At 37.3% G+C, this 24,743-nt stretch overlaps 1 protein-coding gene across 4 annotated transcripts in view; it reads left to right on the top strand.

The window, feature by feature from the left end:
• Positions 1-24,727, top strand: part of rxfp1 (relaxin family peptide receptor 1) — a 58,916-nt gene extending 34,189 nt beyond the window's left edge. For 2 of the 4 annotated variants that reach the window (XM_026331094.1, XM_026331092.1), the window contains 16 exons: positions 9,055-9,138; positions 11,245-11,350; positions 11,581-11,652; positions 12,263-12,334; positions 13,242-13,313; positions 13,568-13,639; positions 13,789-13,857; positions 13,990-14,061; positions 14,286-14,357; positions 16,296-16,367; positions 17,233-17,304; positions 17,540-17,611; positions 18,306-18,535; positions 20,861-21,271; positions 21,445-21,663; positions 22,460-24,727. In XM_026331094.1, coding sequence (XP_026186879.1) covers positions 9,055-9,138; positions 11,245-11,350; positions 11,581-11,652; positions 12,263-12,334; positions 13,242-13,313; positions 13,568-13,639; positions 13,789-13,857; positions 13,990-14,061; positions 14,286-14,357; positions 16,296-16,367; positions 17,233-17,304; positions 17,540-17,611; positions 18,306-18,535; positions 20,861-21,271; positions 21,445-21,663; positions 22,460-22,857 — 2,165 coding nt within the window. In that variant the 3' untranslated portion in view covers positions 22,858-24,727. The remainder of the gene's footprint in view (positions 1-9,054; positions 9,139-11,244; positions 11,351-11,580; positions 11,653-12,262; positions 12,335-13,241; positions 13,314-13,567; positions 13,640-13,788; positions 13,858-13,989; positions 14,062-14,285; positions 14,358-16,295; positions 16,368-17,232; positions 17,305-17,539; positions 17,612-18,305; positions 18,536-20,860; positions 21,272-21,444; positions 21,664-22,459) is intronic. The other 2 variants (XM_026331093.1, XM_026331095.1) reach the window with 2 other exon arrangements.
• The last annotated feature ends 16 nt before the right edge of the window (positions 24,728-24,743 follow it).

The raw sequence follows: 24,743 nt of genomic DNA, 5'->3' as shown, positions 1-24,743 counted from the left end.
AAGATTGGATCCAAATGTGTCAAGGAGCTCAGTGTTGGAAATCGGCCTAAGGACTAAAAGCTTCCTTAACGCAGAGAAATCCTCCTCTGCTTTCATGATTTAGGTAAGCTACAACCTGACTTAACACTAAATCCAATTTCTTCGTTAATACATCATATGTACAGTCACTTCTACCATATCATCATTTGATCAGCATTCATTTTAAATGCTTAACCTTTTGCTGAAAAACACAAATAATGTTTCCCTGTAGGCAATAGAATATTTATAGTATTGCTTAGTAGTTCTACCTGTCTTTCTCAAAGGTATTAGTAAGAAAGTGAGAGTCTGGCTTTTAATCTATTGTTTTTTTATTATGATTATTTGTTGGAGGTTTGAGTTTAACACTGACAAACACTGAATGACAGCAATATGTGTGAGGCAGCCATGTGGAGCCCTGTGGGGTTGCATGACATTTATGTGCTCTAGATTTTCCTGTTATGACCTGATGGCTGGATAAAAAAAAAAAAAAAAAATGATGTTATGAGAAATGTAGATTATTTCTTCTAAATCCACCAAAAACTGCTGTTTTAGCATCTACGGTCTATCCACTCAATTTCCAGGTTACTCCTGGATTTCAAGGCTTTTCAACACTGAATCAACATCAGCTGTTTGACAGAGCAGAAAAAATTGGACATCAAAGTGTAAAGATGACACTTTTTCTACCCATGAAAGTGCTGAACAAAGAATACTTCACATATACTCTAAAAATAAGGGAGATAAAATAATGTTGAATTGTTACACATGACACTGATGTGAAGAGGGATAGAGATGTAGGCCATCGTGTCTCCAGGGCTGAGCACAGTGTTCTATGTATATTGGTCTGTACAGTCCAAATTGGATGCAGAATACATCCTTTGCATCACTGACAAAATCACTTACAAAATGAATTGCCATATCAACAGTGAAGGCTCTAACTTTTTAAGAAGTTAAATCCTAATCAGCAAATTATATTACATGCCGTAATATAAGTAAATGGATGCCCTGCTTAGTATTAGTTTTCATGGCGTTCCCTATGGAGTCAAAAGGCTGAAAGAACTAATCTAAGCCATATGTGTTGTTGCTTAATGAAGTGTGCTTTTCTTCTAACATTGCAAAACAATGAAAATGATGCAAACAGAAACTGCCTCTGAATTTGGTCCTTAATTTTCATGCACCACTCATTATCCAGAGTGACTAAATATGTGCAGTCTGTAATTGCATTTGATGGAACCTTAATATTGTCGGTCTCTAAATTATGTTTGTGGCTCAGTGTGATCTAACATTGTGCTGAATTAGTCATTTCTGCCACAAACACAATGTAGCAGAGGATTCCTCTTACTGCTGTGAGTTTGCAAAGGTCTTAGTGTTCAAGGTATGGAAACACAGAACCTTTTGGATTATAAAAAAAAAAAAAGCATATGTTTGGTGTTACTCTGTAAACTGTATTTCCAGTATCCTTTACCTGTAAGAAATATATTGAATGAATTTACTTGCTTATAAAACACTTATGAAAGCACTTAAGAATTTTAAAACCTGCAGTGTTTTCATCCATTTTCAAAGGCTTCACTGGCAAATTGCTGTTTCCCGTGTTTGCCATCACCTGTGTAGGTTCATGTGATACAGTGGAAGCAGCTCCATAGTATTAACAGAGCTCCACAGAGAACATTTAAGTTCATGTTATTTGGCCATGGTGCAAAAGTATAAGTATTATTTTTCTTTAAACTAGAATATTTTGAGGAGCACAAATGCAGGCACTGGTCTGACAACTGGAATATCTGGGTCAAACCCTGAAGCCAGTGTAAAACCTCTGTCACAAACATTGCCCACACTCTTTTTCTCTCTGTTGAGTCTCTCTCTCTCTCCCGCACGCACGCACAGACAGTCAAGTCAAATTGATTTTGTTTATATTTCCCCAAAGCACGAATTTCTTTTAAAATGTATCTCTTTTATCTCTTTTATCTCTTTATGTCCGGTTATGGGATCAAACCCCAAGCCCTGATCTCACAGTCCTATCAGTATTTAGTATCTATAATATAATTAGCTGGATGAAGGTGAAATTGATTTATTTTGGGTTTCAGCAGGTTAACACTGAGAAGTCATCATCATTGGTTAATTAATGTGTTTGGGAAGTACTGTATACTCTCGTCCAGTCATTACCCATTATCATTGGGTTTTGCCTTGGTTTGCACACACATGGTCACTTCTGGATTTACCTCTGGAAACTTTACAACCAGAGGCTGATCTGTATAGAATCAGGTCACACATGAGATTTTGCATGTGAATTTCTTGTTTTCTTCTAATAATCTCAGTCTCTGCTTACAGAATCAACAGTTTCTTTGTCTTTGAGTCCTTTCACTTTGCAGACTTTGTAAAACAGAAGAAAAAAAAACTACATTTTCAAACTATTGTTTCAAACAAGTGCAGAAAGATATGTGCTATTGCACTTGACATGCTCTCGAGCCAGTATTTTTGGAGCTTTTTCTCACTAGTAAAGAAACATCCATGAGGGGTTTTTGCTCGGGCATTCTGTGGCATATTAGCTTCAGTGTAATCATCATCCCGACATGGATGATTTCACAAACATTTCTAAATGTAGCTGCATGTGTGAAAAGGGCTTAAAGTGCAAACCTAAGCTCTTGTAGTCAATCTTTGCAAACATCCGCTGTTCATTTGTTCCAGCCCAGAAATGAATTTTATTCTTTTTTGTGCTAAACCTTAATGCTACTGGCTCAGTGTGCTGGTGTAACACCATTCTTAATGTTAATCCTCCTAGAGATGCTCAGGTTCTGTGAAATATGAGGAAGCACATACAGAGTCGACTACCATTTCACTTTCTAAGGCATCAATATAATTTCATCATATAAAGCTTCTTGTTCAGAGCTGGTAATTTTGAAATTAAAACCAAACTAAGTAGATGACATACTTTCTGAGAATCAATTCATCCGATCATTCATCTGTTTCAGGTGCTTTGTCTCAGAGTAGCATTCACAGTTTGCATGTAATAAAATAGAATATGTATAAGCAAAGGCTGTTCCCAGATAAGATTGGACATGTTTGGGGTTATCAAAGATGTAAATGCTCCCACCCAGTCCTGGCAGACAAAAGCTGTTCAAATCCCCTGTACTAAGAGTTACATTCTCAGTGACCTCTAGCTGCTGCTTTCTGGTCTTTGCCCAATTAAATTTGACACATCTCCTCTCTTTAAAGCTGGATGTATCGTCTGTTCACGCTGTGGGTCCATCCCTTGAAACAACCACAGCTCTTCTCTGGATACTAGAATGTTTAAAAGGCTGCAGCTATGATAAGAACTTATACATGCCCTGTAGTTGCAGTTGTCTGACCTGGCCCCAGGAAACACATTACAAGCTGCTGTTTGGTTCTACATACTACCTAACTGCATTTACTTTCCATCAGTAGTCCCTGAATACATGATTAGAATGAGAGCCAGCAGGGGCTCCGGGTCTTGGGACCCTGGATTGAATGGTTTAGATCATATAGAGCAGGGGTATTCAACTAAAATTTAAAGAGGTCCAGTTAGAGAAAATTTCTTGAAGCAAAGGTCCGGAAGATCATAATGTCTAACTAGTTAGTGTGATATGTATTTAAGTAGCCTAGTAGTTTTATCAACATCTGCATGTAATCAATACCTGACTGTGAAATCAAATGAATTCATAATCTTTATGTTGTGTCTCATAATGGCGTTTCACATTGGCACTTTTAATAAGTGCCACGGTTTCTGAACATATGAGACACACTGGTTTAGTGTTCCCAGTGGAAAGTATGAACAGAAATGAGTCTGTCCATTCCGGATTAAATGCTCTATTTTCGCTGTCCAATTTTCTTTTTTTTTAAGGTGCCATTTGTTCCTTATTTTTCCCTCCCGTTCTCCGTCTCACTCGCCTGTTTCTCTCCCTTGGTTTTCTACATGTATCGCCTTTTTTCTTTATCTTTGTAACCGTCTTTTCACGTGTAACTTGCCTCTAGCTCTGTTTACACTGTAGAGTCGTAATGTTTACTGCCTGGAATGCACAGACTTGATTGGCTGAGTGGTATCACATAGGATGGCTCAACTCGCATGCAATTGGTCTGTGCGTTTCCACTACCGTAAAGTCTACAAAAGCCGGTGGAAATAAAAGCGCCCCGTTAGGTTTTAAATCATAACCTTCTCTTTTGGCTGTAGTGGCTGTAGGTACGGGTCCGTATGGGGCAGCTTTTGGGTCTGCACCCAGACTGCGGTCCGCCTGTTAGTGACCTAGGATATAGAGGTTTACAGTGTGTTTGTAATTCAGGGATGATGGGGTTTTTTTCTAGTTTTTTTTCTAGTAGGGTGGAGGCTACATCACAATGTTCCCCCAGACTGACCCTCTCCCTCCTTTTCCTTTTGTGTTACTGTCACTGTTGATTTCTGAACATCAGTGATGGCGTTTTTTCAGTTAGTGCTTTGATTGAGCATTAGCCTGTTTGTGCTGTTTAACTTATCATGAGTCAAATGAATCTGCCTTTGAAGCCAAAGTTCAAAGTGACTTGGTGAAATTCTGATCATTTCTCTTCCATGGTTTGTCAAACTGTGTAATTACATTTGTACTTCATCTTCCATCTAATCAGCCGGGTGACTGAGAATAACATAAACAAAATGTAATATGTCAGATGCAATGGGTATCAGTGTCTAATTGTTAAAAGTGACAAGTTTTAAGAAGTCTGCAGTCTTGGCCTTGCATAATCAACCCTGAAAATTCACAGAGAAAAAAAACCTTTAGCATTAAATACTCCACGTACTTTGGGGATTTGGGTGAATGAGTGTCTGTCTCAGTTGCAACAACCTGTATGAAAAGATGGTATTTTAGTTTCTGCTCTGCTTCTCTGCCTTTTAATTCTCCTGTGTATGTTTTTGCCCAGTTTGACTTGCAGTGATCCCTTTAGACCTTTTCATGTGATGTTGTGAAAGGTTCCAATAACCCTCAGCTTGTTTTCCAGTAGACTGGGAGTCAAAAAAGAAAATGTTGATTTGATGTGAATCACTCCCGTATATTTCTGCATTTCATTTACTTTTGCGTGCACTCTAGTTCTCCGTTTTTTTCATCATATTGCATAAAGTGTCTTCTCTGTTATTTTTGATCCATGAGGACTAGGTAGATGATATTGTATCAAATCAAAGTTCCTTGATCTCCATATGTTAAGTGAAGGATTTTTAAAGTTCAGACTAATCTATCACTGCCCTGTATTCAAGCACAAAATACATTATACATTATACAAAATACGTAACATCTCACAGGACCTTTAATGGCTCACAGGTCGGTTCATTTGACATAAAGGTGTTAACAGCCCAGTTATAATCAACTGGAATCCCTCTGGCAGTCTCTTCTGTAACAGATCAGCCATGTCTGAATATTTCCACAGCTAATCAAGGCTCTTCATGGACTCTGAATAATCATTTTAAAAAATGTTTGCCAGTTATTAATGTACCTGGTTGGCTGAACAGATCAAAAATTTAGCTTTCAGGTTCAGTAACTCACTGATCAGGTGTGAATCATGCCCAATAATTCTTGGTAGGGTCATCACAAAGACCTAGTCCTAAATATCTACTTTAACCATATAAAGTATGCTTACTGTATTCTCAATTTTGGCTACATGCATTTACAGCAAATAGTGTTGTTTCCACCGTTTGCTTCATTATGCTTTTTGCTTTGCATTTTATGTATGAACACAATAATATTCTAATGATGGCATCTTAAATCAATATTTAAAATAATTTATTCATATAATCCAACATGACTTAAAACAGTGGGGCTGCTGTGTTGTCTTACAATATCTCTGAGTACTTTTACTTCTTGTAATACTGTTTGAGCTCTCTTATACAACACTTAACTGTACTCTGGGGAGGATCTGAATTAGATTATGTATTAAAATGAACATATCATTGCTTCTGAAGCCAGAAAAGCTTAATAAATTCAATAAATGAGAGCAGGTTTTTTAATAAATGAGCATGTAATGAGTTGAGTAATGAGTCATTCTTCACTCACCATTAAATGGGAGCTTTTCGATTTGTTGAGGATCCATTTATTACACCTGTTTCCATCATAGCATCAATGCAACCTAATAATCAAAACAAAGAGACAAAGATTTTAATAACACCGATCCAAATGAAAATCATTATGAGATCCAGCTGGTGCTAACTTGCAAGGGAAGAGGTTCTTCAAAAACATCAGTCAGCAGGAAATAGATTAGTTCAATTAATCCTACACCCAACAGGTGAGGAAAAAGCTGTTTCTCACTGCATGTATGTGAATGCACTGGCCACAGGTTATACAGATTACATGCTTGCTCTATCTGCACTTGTAGCAAATATACTTAATATCAGCATCATAACACTGTGCTTATGAGCTTTTGGGGCTAGCTTACGAGTACTGTGTGCTGTGTCTGCCTTTACTCTTTTTAATGAGACCATCTTCCAGCTACCAGAAAAGCTAAATTCAAATTTCAAATTCAAATTTTTTATTTGTCACATACACAGTCATACACAGTATGATATGCAGTGAAATGCTTGCACAACTGCCCATGATCTCAGTTGACATACACATAAAGAAATAAGAGCACAAGAATAAGCATAAGAAATAAAAATAAATAAATAAATAAAAATAAAAAATAATAATAATAACATACATATACTGAAATAACAATACTGACATATTTTAGTGTCAATTTTCAGCTGCTTCATAATACTGAGTGCTAAGGTACAGCTCAAGTGACAAATTAACTCAAAAACCTCCCCTCAAATAAGATATTCTATACTTTAATTAGTTTTACATGAAATAATTAATTGTCCTTTTTAAAATAAGTCTTTCAGTCATCACAGTAGGTTGGATTTCAACATTGGTAATTACTGGTCATGAAGTGTATGCCAATTAGAAATTCCCTATAATAAATGTTTGTGTAAATGGTTGGGAACACTTGTATTTCATGGCACTTATGAATATTGACATGCTTCACAAAGTGGGATGTTGTGGAAAAAACACTTGGAGGCAAATCTCAGGTCAAAGGACGGTCAAATTTAATAGGCAAAGCAACGGGCAAAGCAACAGAGTCACAGCAGAACATACGCCCTGCAGGACGGGTCAATACCGATTGACGTACACAGAAAATGATCAGCTTTTATATCAGTTGAACAGCATTAATTTACACATCAGCCACTCACATGTAAATCATGCCGGCAGGATGGCATATATAATATAATTAGCGTCTCCATGACTTTCCGTCTGCTTCATTGGGACTACAAAGCCGTGTTAAAAGTCTTTGTTGAATTAACATAGAGGACACAGAGGGAGGTAGCAGGCATTTGTCTGTCAAGGTATAAATTTCCCTCACAGGGGAGGGAAAATCAGAGAGCAGCTTCTATTGGCATTTGACTTTTTTCTGGCTTCAGCTAGTCTGCAGGTTTATCATTTGACAGGAGAATGTGTTGGATATAAATAGGAGAGCAGTTAATTTGCCTAATTTAGATTTGAGACAGAGAAATCACTTTTTTTTTCATCTGGATTCCTCATTGTTGATTTCAGGCACTAAACAAGATGCTGTCTTAACATAGCAAAAGAATATGGAACTACATACAACCAAATTTCTGTTACTGCATAAACAACCAAAAGCAGGTGGTGTTCCTAAATAGTGACAGAGAAAACCAATAGAAAATAGTGCAGTCTCAGCAAGGCAAATAGAGCCACACAGATGATGCTTTAAAATAAAGTTTTGCCGTTTTTCATTCTGTGTGCAACTAAAAGTGCTCTTGTGTATCTCTCACTTTGCTCAGTGTTTGAAAATTGTCTCCTATGTCCAACCACACACATTCATGGGAAGTTTATCAACTGGTGCCAAGAGCAAAGTCTTTTGTTCATTGCTGCTTTTATCACTATAGTCACAGCAACTGTGCTTTGTGAGATTTACATTTCATACCCAAACTGCAGCAAATATGAGAGACTTTCCACTACCTTGGGAATGCTGCTGAGCACTGAATAGTAACGAAACCTAAATAATATAATAAACTAATAAACCTAAATCTAACTAGCAGAGGGAGAGAAAAGTTCTTACTGTCGCAGCACTCTTACTGCAGTGGCTTTGATCACAAACCTCAGCAAATTGTTGAGCTCTGCAACATATTAGTTGAATGTTGCTATGGTTAATCATCATCAGCATGAGAAATAGAGTCTACAGCACCACCTAAAGTAAAGGGGTCACCAAAGTAATTAGAAGTGATCCTCTTGGGAACATGAATGTCTGTTGGTCTGCAACATTTTATGGCAGTCCGTTCTCTAGCATGGCTGGTAAATAGCACAATAAACTAGAATCCATGTTATACTGCTAAACATAAATGTTTTGTATCACATATGTCCCACCCAACATTATACTGTATGCATGTGCAGGTTTTAAAGGCACTATGTGGAGTCATTAAAAAGAAATAGAAATTCCACAAAGAAAAAGAGGACATCTGATAAATAGATGCTAGTTTGAATCAGCTGCTCATTTTTTTTATTATTGTTACAGCTTATCTGGGGTGTTTTTTTATATTTTGGGGGGCTACCCAACAAATTATTTAAAGCTTCAATAGCATTTTGAATGCAATCTCAGCTCCTCTCCATGAAGACCCATTTGGAGAGAGACCAAGTTCCAATTAGTAGGTACATTTTACAGAAACAGGCTTTGTTTATTTCTTCAAATTCAGGGCATGTTACAGACTCAGGTAAATCCTGAAATCCACTAAGCTCCCTAGGTCATTCAGCTTCCATGGAAATTTGACTTTAGACAGAGCCATGCTTCTAGCAATGATAAAATGTGTCTAGTGGAGACATGCAACACTAAAGACAGTCACTTCAGCTTTAACTTGTGTTTAGCACTGATGTAATACAGTGAAAAGATGGTCAACGGGGTTGTCAGAAAATTGCTGGTCAGCACATTTGATGAAAATGCAGACAAGGAACAGTGGATCTACATCAACCTCTAAGTAAAATGTTTGAAGTAAAATGTCTGTCTTTTTTGTTTCTTTTCCAGGAGACAATAATGGATGGCCTCATCTTTTTGACAAATATTTTGGAATGCCAAGCTATGACACTAGGACCAAGTCCAATGTATGCTGTAAGTACTATTCTTTTGTAAGTGCTGTACTGTTTTCTGTGTTACATAATTACTCTGTCAAAAAAACTGGAGGCTGATCTGAGTAAAACGAGTAAATATTATTCTGGGTTTATTCACCAGCTTCAATTAAACTTTGGGTGCATGGTTTCCTCATCCACTGGGAAGCCAGTGCGGGGTCCTGTGTTAATGACTGGCTGGTTATAATTGTGCTGCCTTTGTGGAGATGGGAAGAAGTCTATGGGGGAAAGCATACTGACAGCAGTAATGTCTGCCCTTAGTAAAGCCTTGCCTTGACAGAGGAAATGCATTCCTTCCCCCTGCTGCTCATCATTGCTTGGTTGTTTTTTTGAAAGGTTATTCTTTCTAAATATGAAAGGTTTTCAGTCTCAAATCACCAGGCTGAAATTGGTTATGGTGCAGGCTTTGGGGGGAAAAAAACACAACAACTCGCACTTCCCTCTTACCTGCACAGTCTGGATGTGAAAGTGCTGTGTGAAGTGACAAATTAAACCCAGCAGGAATAACCTTCTTGAGTATGATTTCCTGCATCATACACAAAGATTTGCATCATTGATTCCAAGTCTGACACACATGCAACTGTAGAAATTGGACTTCGACTTGGCGTAATCAGCTGTTAAGAGCAGGATCTTTTTAATTTTCCTTCTTTGTTACAAATTTTTGTTGTTAGAACAGCTGACACAATATAGAAAATACATCTACATCTTTTAAAAGTGGACTTAATGGCCATGACGACTATATTTCCAGTATATAACCACATTCCCCACAGATCCTAGAAATTTGCCCAGAATCATTTTCTTTGAAAAAGCATTCCAGTGGATTTTTTTTCCACACATTTCAGACACCTGAAATTCTCTATGGGGATTAATGAAGTTTATGTCATCTCATCTAATCTCAAATATATGTGTAGATGTACAAATGAAGTGCCAGTAAAGTAACTGCCTAGATGCCTGGATTCAAGACAGGGTCCTAGTTTCCTTTCTCCAGGGAAACACAGCAAAGCTGAGGAAGAGGGCAGTCTCTATACTGCAAGCTGTGGTGCTCAGCAGAGCCTCAGTGCTCACTTCTGTCTCAGTCTTCTTGTCTCAATCACATCTGACAATGTGAAACTAGAATAAAAATCTTGTTTTTCCAATGTTCAGTCTGAGAGAAATGGCTTATAAATCAACTGTTCCTAATCAGTTTTTTGCAGATTGAAAATAAAAAAAAAACAAAGTACAGAGCACATTTATGATGATCATCATTTTCTCCAAATTAATATCAAGTAATCTCTATAACAGGCAAACATTTCTGCCTGGAGGTGTTATCCCTTACTGTGATTTGGTTGATTTGTAGCATTTCAAGTGACTTTAAACTGACAACTGCAGCATTATTGGGCTACAAGCTTATCCGCTTTTTTATTACAATTTCAAGGATCTCTAATGTAGTTTTCAAAGTGCTGATGTTGGAGCTCCTTTTGTCATTTTGCATTAAAATGCCAGACTTAATGATTTTAAATCTTCTGGTGTTTCCCTGCCATAAAGTAAAATGAAAATAATATTGAGCCACACATTGAGGTATTTTATGACTAACTAAAACTAACTAAACATAGTCCTGAATAAAACAAACAGGACTGGTTTGAATTGTAGATGTATCCTGTTGTAAACTTGAGACCCTATTGAGACTATTCCAGTTAATAATAGCTCTGTAAAATACGATTTGTCTCAAATGTGTAATTATCCCTATAAATGTGTTTGTCTGACAAAGAGGTTCCATTGATTAACTTGCTTTCAGTGAGGTCAGGAAATCCTTGTTAAAGAATCTTACCTGCTCCATTTCACCATGTCTCAAGATCTAATTAAGATAGCTAATCAGAGGAGAGAGCAGGGTATATTATCATCTGTTGCCAACCTGTGTTTATGCCACAAATCATTCTTCATAAATTCATGTTTTCTTCAGTGTTAATCTCAGGGCTTACATTCTCCTGCGGCAGGACTCGGCTGTCGTTCGTCCAAACAGCTCCAGTCTTGACACTTTGGCATTTGGCAGGATGAGCAGTTGATTGACGTTTCCCCTGCTGTTCCTTCACTCTCTCCTCTATCTTTCCAGTGCTGGGCGCAGTTCCTGAGCTCTGCCAGTGTCGAGACTTGGAGCTGGACTGTGACAGTGCACAGCTTCAAGATATCCCAGTGGTGGCGATGAATGTCACCATGATGTGAGTAGAAAAGAACTACTTATTTTTTTCTTAAAGCTCAAGCAATGTCCAGGAAGCTCTCATCCCTGTGAGTGTCACAGCATGTGGGATGTATTGTTGCAGGAACTCCCCCTCTCCCCCTCTGAGTACCTATTTTTGACACATGTAACAACTGTCGCAGCCTGGAAAAGTGATTAAAGATGAAAAAATGAAAAAAAAATTCTGATTTTGAGCCTCTTCCTATCCCTCAGGTCTCTACAAAGAAATCAGCTCCAGGAACTGAGAGCAAACACATTCTTTAACTACCAGAGCCTACAGAAACTGTGAGTTTCCAATGAATTCTGGATTGTGTATTATTCAAATAATATTTCATTTTATTTTACATTGTATTTTGTTATTTCCAATCTTTCCTTATTTTTTTCTATTGATCTGTCCTCTGTTTAGTCCAAGCTCTATGCATAATACATGAGTTTTATTATCATGAACGAGAGGCTACATTATATACAAACAGACTTTGAGCAACAAATACAACAAAGTTTCACAACTCAACTACAAAGTTGATATTTCTGGGGCTCGGCCTCCTGGTACTGTTGACAGAAGTCATTCTGGATCCATTCATTCCTGATTTTGTTGTATATCAATGTCAGCTGGGTTTATTAAAGAGCAGCTGTCAGTATAGTGGTTCTTTGATCTCACATACGATGAAAGACAGTGCCAGGTAATAATCAGACCATGACGGTTTGATATTAAAAACTGATTTCTCTAAGCTGGGCCAATAACCTCAATTTAAAGTTCTATTTCTCACTCAGAAAACTTAATGTTGCCATTGTATGTGTGTGTTTTATCTTTTCATTAAATCAATAGGCTCAAATGTTGTTATATTTTTCTCTCACTGTTCCTTCAAATAAACATGTGCTTTCTTTTACTGTACAGATACCTACAGCACAACAGAATTCAAGATGTGAGTCCTGATGCATTCAGGGGGCTGTATAACCTGACAAGACTGTAAGTTTGTTCCTTTGCTTGACTGTGTCTAACTGAAATGTTAAATATATGGTGTTAGAATGAAAAGAAAATACAGAGGTCACATATGGAGTGTTAAGGGTAATGAATAAGATATAAATGGCAGTATTAAAGGAGCTTGTGCTTCGAAAAAAAATCTAATTTTGAAAATGTGTTAGAATAGGTTACAGCCTTATCAGCTAGTATGTGAGTCAACAATTCAGCATTAACAAAGAGATTTGAACACAAAATTTTCTTCAAGGTTTCCCTTTGAATTATAATAGTCATTTTCAGTACTATTTGAAAACGTAATGATTGCTAAATGATTTATACAGTGTTATTAGATTCCATTAGTTTTATTTAGCTGTACAGCTAGCTGTCCAGACCGAAACTAATCACACACCAAGCTCTCAGAAGTTAAACTTAAGTTAAATTGCAGCATGTGGACAAAAGTACTTGAACATGTACCCCATTAAACACCTTTTTGGACCATTTGAAATGCCATCTAGGCTTCACCTCCCACCATCAGTGTCTGACCTTACTGAGTCTTGAATGGAAGCAAATTATCGTAGACAGGTATAAAAAAAAAAAATCTTGTGGAAAGCCTTCCCTGGGGATTGGAGGCCCTTTGCTTTGGGCTGAAACGATACATATGGATATACAATAATTTTTCCCTGTCCTTGTACTTTTGTCAAACCAGGTTCATGACTTTATCAGTGAGTTGTGGATGTGTTATAAGAGGGTGGTTTGTGTTTAAGTAACAGCTATTGAAAGATGAGCATAAGATAGAAAACGCCATCAAATGATTAAAACTTCATAGGTGTTAGCTATGTAGGTGTTGGATGCAACAGGTAGCACATCTTCCTTCAGAGCATCAGGAAACCTTCCCAACATGTGTATCTTCTCCTAGATATTTGAGCTACAACAAGATATCGGTCCTGATGCCAGGGGTGTTCCAGGACCTGTACAAGCTGGAGTGGTTGTATGTTTGTATTCTACTGAAAAAATATCAGCAGCAAAAGAATATAAAATATTGTACCTATATTATATTAGGATATTCACCTTGTTGGGAATATTGGTTTGCCGTAGCCTGGGAAATCCAATTTTGTGATAATGCCTACAGATTTTTTTTTCTTGCTCTTTCTTGATTTTTCTTTGGTGTTTCCTTTGAATCGATATTCTGCAAATGAGCCTGCCACTGATTGTTTTGTTTTTGTGTTGTTTTTTTTTTTGTAGGATCCTAGAAAATAACAATATCCAACAAATATCCTCCATGACCTTTTCAGGACTGAACTCTCTTGTTTTACTGTGAGTTTTTATTTCTACTCTATACTACAGCAGTCAGACTTTTCTTTTTTTGCTTTGCTGTGACGTCCTCTAAAAGTCCTGCTATTAATAGGCTGCTATTGATTAGTTCAGACTGAATCATTGTTCCATTGTGTTTGACCGGTTGACAGGGTTTTGTTGAACAACTCTTTGACAAAGCTGGATGACGTCTGTCGAGAAATGCCCAGATTGAACTGGCTGTAAGTGGGATGTCAAGAAATAAAAAGCTGTCTTGTCATAAAAGTAACACATATTTTGATGAATTTGTTGTGTGTGTGTGAGCATGTCTGTACATTTCTTGTGTGTGTGCTTTTCATAACATGTGCTTGCAGGGATTTGGAGGGCAACCTCATAGAAACCATTGGAAACCGCTCTTTCTGCTCATGTAGCATGTTAACAGTTCTGTAAGTATAAATTAACAGAATTAATCCGTGGTAATGGCAAAGTTTCAGCTTTTAAATCTTTACTTTCCCTGAATTTCAGAGACCAAATCAAAGTCACTTTGTTAAAATTTGATTTGCAGCTACTGGCCTATGCATAGAATTGATGCTGGCAGTTCATAAAATGGGATTAAGGTGATCAAAAGTAATATGATGATTCTTTCTATGTGTTTGTTTCCTCTCTCTAGGGTTTTGCAGCAAAACCGAATCACCCACATACACGAACAGGCTTTCACAGTCCTTCAGAAGCTTGGAGAATTGTGAGTTAAACGAACTCTATAGGAAAAATACCACATCTTTTAGGATTGTGCCAAAAAGAAAATGAATCAGTGTTACTTAAGATGGATTTTATTTTGAAGGATTGTTATGCATAATGATGTCAGAAATACCGACAGAACAAAAAAATGGAAAACAGTAAATGTACTGTTGGGACAAAGGTTTGCAAACCCACTGGAATCACCCATTTCTGCTTTAGTTTATCCTAAAATCATATCAAAATCATTGTTGTGACACTGTAACACAGTAAGTGCTTGAAAAAGTTTGTGAGCCCTAAAATGCAGTAACTTACTGTCTAAGCAGTAGAACGTATCTTCAAGCAACAACTGACTGGTCACAGATTTAGGGTGAAGGTTTCATTGAACAAGAACATGTCACATTGTTAATGAAGATCATTTGTTCTTTGGACTCTGTTTAAGACCTTTTGGCTCAGTTGGTTTGTTGGTGAGTCCTTTCAGAACATTTTCACAGAGACTATCTATAGTAGCTGGTTATCAATATGGTTATTCCTGGTTTTCAGGAGACGATGTCACCAGCACATTAAATTGTTTTGTACACTGTATATAAATAAAATACACAGATCTGAAATTTCACAGACTAAAGTTATTCCTGTGTTTGTCAAGATTTCCATCAGAATCTGCACGTGCACCACATTTTAGGCATAATAATACAATGATTTAATGAGCTGTGGCATCTTTTTATTAATGCATGAGAACTCAGTTGGACTTTGACCCTGTCTGTCAGGTTTAGTTACCAAAGCCCTTATGATCTCTGACATCCAGATACTTTTAGGGAAGAAAATGAGGAATATAATGAAGACCACAGTCACTGGCAGCTACTAAAGAGACCTGCACAATAATTAATCATGGTTTCAAACCATTCTTGGAGCTGTTGCAACAAAATGTTCTTTTATTATTTTGTCATGTTTTAGTTGTATCACATGTTATAGGAGCAGTGTTAGAGGACCTGTGTGAAACATTCAGTCGTCATATAAACCATACCCAACATCAACATTATTAGAAATCAATGCATCTTGGTGGTGTACTTCAATTTAACCCACTCATAAACACAGAGGTTAAGAGCTGGAGACCTTTACTTTTGTTGCTGTTTCACTCCTGAGTATTTCACATTGAGGTCTGGCTGTGATCTTTGCAGAGAACTGGTCTGTTTCTTTCATTTTATGTGCCTCACAGTTGGCTGACAGAATTTTTCAGTCTTAAAAGCCTCATGTGTTTTAACAACAACCTTTCTAAGGTATTTGTTTTTATTGATTTAAACCTTTTTGCCACATTGTGTCTTTGAAGGACAGGAACACATTAACTACCACTATTTCCAGCAGCAGTCAATACCTTACTGGGTCACATACCAGGTCTTGACTGCCTTAAGAAAATCATTTACAAAGTGTATTTGTCTCTGTTGTTTACACAAATCCAAATAATATCATGTAATGTAATTAACATGGACAAGACATTGTAAGCAATGGGCCACACTGCTGCACTGACTGACATGTTCCTTCATTAGGACAAACACATGCAGTGTAATACATGTGCATTCAGAGCAGGGTATATGTGGTCACCATGAAACAAACATTCACTGCTGCATGTTTTGTTATAATCTCATATTTTATTAACTGTAAAAACTGTGATTATTGCTACACATAAACCTGAATGCAAAACGTTCACAGCCTATTTACAGTTGACTGAATGAAAACCATGGATGTAAAGTTTTGTTATAAATTGAGGTCGCACTTGTTTTTCTTTAATGTTCCTGATATGCAGTCTGCTCCTTGTACATAGCAAGAGTTACAGACAGTGGACATTAAAAGATCAGTATGGATCTATGACATAATGCATGTTGTACATCAATATTTGTTTTATGTTGTGTGTTTTTTGGGAAACCAACATGGATTTGTCTGCACACAGGGATCTATCCAACAACAGACTGATGGTGATCCCTCCCAAACTCTTTATCTTACTTGGGGATTTACTCCAACTGTGAGTTCTATTTATACAAATACATGAGATATACAGTTCTGTTGTCAATCATACTTTACCCCTGAATATTTAGTACGGTTTATTTTTTTATCAGTGCAGGTAGGGTATAGCTGAGAGAATTGCAATGAAATTATTACAGAACACACTGGCCTAGATTTTGGTTGAACTTTTTTCTGACTTGTACATTAAGCTGCATATTCTGTTTTGTTTATCTGTAAGTAAACAGCCTTTAAAGTTTTATCCTTAAAATGCTAATTGCACAATGGCAGCACAGTAATGTTTGTAGTCCTGAGAAGTTGTAGGTGTGCCGCCTGTCACCTGCACCTCTTCATCTAACAGCTCACTGTGGTTCATTGTTCTCTCTCCCCCTTTTAAGAACAGAAATGAAAATTTCAGCAAATCACCCCTGTCCTGTTTTGTAGATGCACTTTTGATAACCAGTCATGGGCAGCACTAACAGATGTATTGCACTTCTGTTTCAGTTTCACAATAATGTCACCTGGTGTTTCCCCAGTTATGCTGTTTCCGAATATGTCAGTCAGTCATTGAGATGCATTTCCACTGGATTACATCATTCTGGTGCTGGGCTTCACCACTACAATACCACTAAGAACCACAGCATGTGGAGAGATAGTATATATTGAGAGAGTAAATGATGAAAACAAATAGCAGCAAAAACTGGGTGTGATTTCATGAAAATACTAAAAATTTTAATTTTAGTAGTGAACAGTCAAGGCACTGGATCTCTAACAGCAAACAGTGTGCTGAGTGCATATACCAGAAGGTTCTGTGAGATGTAAATATTAAATGAAGTTGTTTCCCATGTTATTGATTTTCACTGCAGGGTTTTTTGTCTGTTTTCTAGGAATATCTCATACAATCCCATCATAGAGCTCCAAGTTGACCACTTTGACAACTTACATAAGCTGAAGTCACTGTAAGTCTATACACAAATCTACATCCATCAATGACTCCTGTAACTAATTAAAACCTCCCTGTTGCACATAGAAAAAATAGTCCTGTTTTAACCTAAGAGGCATTTGAGGAACTCATGTTTTAAGGTGCCACTGAAACAATTTTACCTTAAAATATCCTTATGAGTACAATATATATTTTAATGTGTCTGTGTGTGCAGCCTCAAGACAAAATCAAGATGTCTTTATATTCTCTAGGAGCATAGAGGGGATAGAAATTGCAAACATACAACAGAAGATGTTTGAATCTCTCAAACACTTGACTCATATGTAAGTAAGTTGTTAATTCTCATCATTTGGTCTGGAATGCCACTGATTATAGGCTTTTCATGTGTTTCTAATGATTGATCTGTCTGATTCACTGTGATATATTTACTCTTTAGCTTGAGATTGCAACTAGATGGCATAAAAGAGAAAGATCCTGTCATATATAGATTTTTTTTCCCCAAGGGCTATTTCTGTGATACCTGTTGACTGTGAGATATGTGTATTAACCAAAAAGACCCAGACAGTGGTTCTGGAAAGACAGATAGCTTTTGAGTTTTTTGAAATGCTTGCAGCAGAGCTCTGTCAGACACATATGGAGTTCACTTATGAAGGTCCACTGAAGACATAAGTGTTTGATATTTCCATAGAATTAGCAAATACAGCTGCTGCTGAACTAATTCTTCAGACAACTCAAAAAGATTTTGTGGAGTTTTGAAAGGATAAAATCTCTTTTTTATTAATTTCACCACCTCTAAACACCTCAGTGCTGCCCTTAGCTAAACTCACCATGTTTCTTCTGTCTCTTCATTACTTTGACACCATTTTAGTTTTCTATTTGTCTCACTTTATAATCACTTCATACAGTGTAGGGTAAGAACTAACCACATGGCTGCAATACCCCCAAATCTCATATCTGTTAAAAAATAGACTCCCTTCTCTTTTGCATGCCATCACACTGTGCTTGATCTATTGACAGCTACTTCAAAAAGTTCCAGTACTGCGGCTATGCTCCACATGTGCGCAGCTGCAAGCCCAACACTGATGGCATCTCATCCTTTGAAGACCTGCTGGCCAACATTGTGCTAAGGGTCTTTGTGTGGGTGGTGTCTGCAACCACCTGCTTCGGCAACATCTTCGTCATCTGTATGCGCTCGTACATCCGCTCAGAGAACAAACTCCACGCCATGTGCATCATCTCGCTCTGCTGTAAGTCACATTTAAAAGTGGAACGTGGTAGAATGGACACATAATGTCACTTTAACTAGCTATTTAATTGCTTTACCATCAATGCACATTACTTACAGTACATACAAGTAATATCTAATTTATATAAGTCATATAGGAATAGAAGGTCTGGTATTTGCTGGTCACTAACATATTTTTAAAAATATAAATTTACTCACATTTATATTTAACACTATTATACTGCCCTGACTGTTCTCTCCTGAATTTTATCAGATACAACATAGGTGGCTTCATTTATAGCATTGCAAACTGAGATAATTTACACAGAGAAGTATTAGAATAACAAAAAATAAAAAGCAATTAAATGAAAATAAGATCAATAAAGACAAAGCAAATAAATAAACAAATATATATAAAATACATCAAATGAAAGTAAAATACAAGTAGACAATGATAATAGACTAGAAATACAGCAGTTTCAGTGCAGGAATAAGTTTTAAGTTCCACAAATGCAACAGAAAAATGAAGAGTACAGAAGAGAAGCCAATCAGTTAAAGGCACAAACATAAGACAACAGCATTTTTCATTCAGGTCCAAGTGGGATTGACAAATTCTGCAGGCCTGCAAACTCAGCAGGAAATATGAATTTAATTCCCAGTATGTTTATCAGTGTTTCAGCGGCACTGATTTTATATTACACACACTGTTAGATTTTCCCATGAATCATTCTAAATGTAGAAGTCACAGAATCTCATTCCAAAATGTGAACTCTGCCATCTGAAGAAAAAAGATTCACAAGGTTCATAATGCAAAACTGATGCAAATTATGCAACTTGCTGAGTCCAGTGAAGTCAGCAGTTGATTAGATCATTAACTTACCAAAATGATAGATGGAAGATATCCATTCGGTTATCTTTTCAGGGTAGTGAGAGTGCTGGAACCAATCCCAGCTGACATTGAGCGGTACACAGCGGTAGCCTGGTACACCTTTAGCAAATCTCCAGTTTATGACACAGCTAACACAGAGAGAAAGACAAACACTCACATTCACACCTCAAGGCAATTTATAGTCACCAGTGTAACTCCAGCCTACATGTCTTTGGACTGTGGGAGGAAGCTGCAGTACCTGGAGAGACCTGACACAGGCACTGGGACAACATGTAAACTCCACTTTTTATGGTTGCCAAAAGAGAACATGAGGTAGAACCTGTAGGAAATCAAAGTCCCTGACGATGCACCATCATATGCCTAAGTTTACATTTCACACCTTCAAGTCAGATATAAAGGAGTCTGTCTGAGAGCTGCTGAGATATTTGCTGCTACATCTTCAATGAAAGTCATGGACATGATTGCAGTTATTCATTATTTCACTTAGTTAATACTTCAACCTTTAAAAATGTATTACTAGAATGTCAGTGGGGACAGTTTTCTGTGACACACTAGTTTCTGGTGGCTGAGATCAGACAAAAACAAAGCCTAAGGTAATTAACCCAAGCAAAATCATATAGATAATATTCATTCATTACTTCTTAACAACAATGGATTATCACTTTTCGTGCAAGTAAGACATGAATGCATGTGCTTTCAATCCTGTTAATAAAGGAGGGGGACAGATTTGTGCTTGGAAAGAAAAGAAGTCATACACAAAGCAGAGATGTAGAGTTTGAGTTTGAGACATTGTTATTGTGATCTAGAGCTCGAACAAGAGTTAACCTGAAAGAATTATCCTTCCAGTTGTAAGTGTGTTCATTCAATATATTTTTATCACTCGACATTGACCTATTATTCTTTGCCTTTAATATCTCATCTTTTCTTTTTGATTTTTTTCAGAAAGCCTTTCTCTGTTTCTATGCAACTAGGCCAAAGGCCCCTGGGTCCTCTCTGTCTTCTATGTTAGAGACTTTTGAGTCCAAATGAGTCAACTAGAGGCCAAGTTTTAACTTTTTTTTTTTTGTATTTAATATATAAATAGATAACATTTAAAAAAAAAAAAGCAAGAATCTTAAGTAGAATGACAGAGGTGTCACTTTTTAAAGTTCATCCAGATTATTCACGACAAAACATCACTTTAGCTGTCTCATTCAATTGTCACGACACACAAAAACATAACAGGGAGTCTTTAATGGTAACAGGCTACATACAGTGTGTAAAATAACTTGCAGAGACTGCTCATTAAATAATGATAACTGGTAACTATATTGATTATGTCTATTAAAATAAAGCTTGAGCCAGCAGCTGGTAAGATTATCTTAGCATAGCAGAGATTCCACTTTTACATTTAGCTTTTGTAGTGATTATTAAGCAAATAATCGCTGTAATAATACAAGTCTCACTCTTTGTTTGAAGGTGCAGATGGGCTGATGGGCATCTACCTCTTCATGATTGGTACATATGATCTAATGTTTAGAGGCGAGTACAACCGGCACGCTCAGGCTTGGATGGACAGCAGTCAGTGTCAGGTCATCGGTTCTTTGGCCATGTTGTCCACTGAGGTATCTGTCCTGCTCCTCACTTATCTCACTCTGGAGAAATACATCTGCATCGTCTACCCTTTTCGGTACCTGACACCAGGCTGGCGGCGAACTGTCACCATCCTTCTTGGCATTTGGGTGTTTGGCTTTATTATTGCCTTCCTGCCTCTGGTATGCAAAGACCTGTTTCACAATTTTTATGGGACCAATGGTGTTTGCTTCCCACTGCACTCGGAGCAGCCTGAGACACTGTGGGCTCATGTTTACTCCATCATCATTTTCTTAGGTGGGGATTTGTACGTTCATGCGTTTACTTATACTCAGTTAATGTCTAAAGCTAACTGTAAATACACTGTCTCATTTTTGTTTGTATCTTTATCTGCATGTGGATGTATAATTTTGTTATAAATGTAGTTATTGTAGTAGCAGTCCAGAAACTAACCAGATATCCCTGCACAGGTTTGAACTTGGTGGCATTCCTCATCATTGTCCTGTCCTATGCAAGCATGTTTTATAACATCCAGAGAACTGGCACTCAGACCACAAAATACAGCAACCACATCAAGAAAGAGGTGACCATCGCCAAAAGGTTCTTCTCTATTGTCATAACTGACTCTCTTTGCTGGATCCCCATTTTCATCCTGAAGATCCTGTCACTGCTGCAAGTGGAGATTCCCGGTATAGTACAAGTACTATAACTATTTAAAGATATACTCCGATGTAAGTTCACATTTTAGCATGACATATGCCATGTAGGGTAGCAGCATGGATGGAAAAGGTTACTAGAGAAGAGCAGCTATGTGGCAGCTGGATTTACAGCTGTTAATGTGTTTGTTGACTGAATTAGTTTTGTTACAACTGGACTACAGTGGTTACTTAGATCACTTAATCTCTTTAGAAAACTGGATCTGTGTGGACTTGACAGCATGACAATGGGTAACAGAACAGAACCGTGACTGGAAAATACTGAGCATTTGAAATGATAGGCACAGAGGTTTAATATGTTTTGAAACATTTTTACTTTGACAGTGAGCTTCCAGTGGAACGTACTGTATTTGCTATGAATTGATGACTGGATGACTTTAGGTACTGTCCTCAACAAAGCTGCAAACTTGTATAAGTTTAGATGGGCAAAAGTACTACAAGTCAAGGTTATCTATGAAGTATTTAATTTACTGTGTTATTTTATAAGTTTCCTAAGCTGCCAAAAGACCTGTGTTACTAAATAAGGAGCATTTAACTGTATCCACTTTATTGAACCTTAATGTTGTGCACAACCCATTACATACTTAATCACTAATTAGGTCCCCTGTAGGGATAAAAGGGATTTTCATTTATTAATTATATAAACTCAGTGATAAAAGGCTTTTATGTTGAACTGTTCTCCCAACATAAACTTAATCATGATTAAACACAGACTTCATAGCAGCTGTGCTGTTTTATGTCTTTCTGTCTTTTCTCCCTCCACTGACAGGTACCATCAGCTCCTGGGTCGTCATATTTATTCTCCCCATCAACAGCGCCCTTAACCCCATCCTTTATACTCTGACCACACGGCCTTTCAAAGAAACCATTCTGCAGGTATGGGCTAATTACAGGCAGAGGAGGCCGCTGCTCAGTGGTCACCCAGCTCATCATCCGTCACTCACCTGGCAGGAAATGGTGCCCCTGCAGGAGAACAGCCACGGCCTCACTCAGGGGCACCCTCTGGAAACAAAAGGTACACTACCCAAGATTGTCCATGTGGAAGATACCAATGAGCGATACAGTGACATTACTGCATGCCCACAGCAAGAACAGAAGCAACATACAGTCCTGTCAGTAGGCTTACAGAAACAAACTATGAACACCCTCACAGATGCAAAAAAATAAACTCATCAGTCTGACAGCAGAGCTGCATCTGTCTGTAATGTCATGAAAATGTCATCTCAACAAGTCAAATATGATTCAGGATCATTTGTCTCAGCACATAAGGGTGGAAACCTGTGACAAACTCACTTTTTAACTGGACATTCAATGGTTTCCGACTTCTTTTTGTGGTTGAAAATCATTAGTATTCATTTGTTGTTTTTGTTTGCTTGTTTGTTTTAAATCCCACTGTGTGCATGTCTTTCTCAAGCTTAAACTTTTCACAGCTGAAGGGTGAAGTCAGTTCTGTTTTTATGTCTAAACAAATCTGTGAAATAGTAGAAAATCTATCAAAGCTTTTAAATGAGTGAAGTTGGGGTGAGATAATTGTTGTATCTGAGTCTTAGTCTGCAACTTGTCCTAGTGGCAGTGATGTTGAGCTGCAGAGAATGTGACAAGCATATAAACATTTTTGCTTTGAGGCAACAAAGATGATTATTATTATGTGTAAACTCTATGTGCCAGTGCTTTTATTCAGGCAGCTGTGAGACTGATGTTTATCAAAGTGGGTCTGTGATGCACTGTGGATTTGAAATGATAATGTATGCATTTCTTTTCGCATATGCACAGTAGTGATTCAGCTCAAGTGCCATTTGTTGTTGCAATAACTGGTGAACAGTTGCTCCATTTGTATGAAGATGTTTCTTGGAAGAGTATGTTTCATGCTTCAAGCAGCAGGAAACTTAGCTTGCTGGGAGAGAACAGGGGAGGATCTAGATAATTAATATGAGCAGAGAAAGCCAACATGGCTTAAAGGACTTACAATGAGCAGAGGGTTATATCAACACATGAATTACAGAACGATTTGCACCACCTGCAGGCAATAACTATGGCAGTTGTATTCACGTTTTAGCTGTTAACCACACTAGTAACACTATTTAAGGAATAGTAATGTCAGCTGGTGCTGTGTGATTTGGTACTGACTGTCCACAGAGAAAGAATCCTAATAACTTTGGTGATTCTCTGACTTTTTTTACCTGCCTATCCAATAGTTTTTGAAATATGTACTTTTTGTAGCTCATTTTGTTGATCATAGTTTATCTAAATATATATGAAATAAGACACATAAATCAAACCCTTTAATGCCACAGTGAAAGAACCATACCTTTTACATGTCTTCGCAACTTCATTACCATCGTTGCAAGTTCATTGCAATTTTTAACTTTGTTCTCCATTGAATGGGTGTCTGAAGAGAATGTTTTATGACAAGACAAAGCTGTCAAATTTTGAAAGTACAGATTTGAATTAAATTTACTTTTTTGTATGTCAGTTACTTGGCAGTTCTGATGAAAAACTGATCAATTGTGGTAAATATAGACACCAGAATACATTTCATATTGCACATTTTAATCTCATACTGTATTGACAACGTTTGTACATGCAACATGCTCACAGAATATAACACTTTTGTATCATGGTAGGATAAGTTTTTAGGATTCATTTTGTTATTATTAACGCTGTCTAAAAATTCCCCAGCTGGTCTGGTGGTTTGAACTTGGACTCATCCTCTCCTCATCAACAACACAATCATTTTTTTACACTGTGACCTGTACTGTGAAGACATTTGTACAGTGTTGATAAACTCTTCTGTGCACATGCTGTTCAGTGACGTAGAGTTGACTCTTCAGACATTGTAAACATATGAATGTTTGGCAAACATGCTACATGAAGAAAAAATAGTAATTATGGTAATAAGTGACTGGTGAAACTGTATGTGACCATTTGTGTTTACATTACGTTCCCATACATGCTGAGAAGATGGAGAAGTAGCTAAGCAGTTTGCTCAAGATAAATACATATCTGTATTACATTTAATGTTGATGGAAACATTTGATTTGAACGTGATATCA

The sequence above is a fragment of the Mastacembelus armatus genome, chromosome 10, assembly GCF_900324485.2.
Source record: "Mastacembelus armatus chromosome 10, fMasArm1.2, whole genome shotgun sequence".
Classification (NCBI taxonomy): Eukaryota; Metazoa; Chordata; class Actinopteri; order Synbranchiformes; family Mastacembelidae; genus Mastacembelus; species Mastacembelus armatus.
The sequence above is the reverse complement of the archived record's forward strand: the minus strand, read 5'-3'. Positions and strand labels throughout refer to the sequence as shown.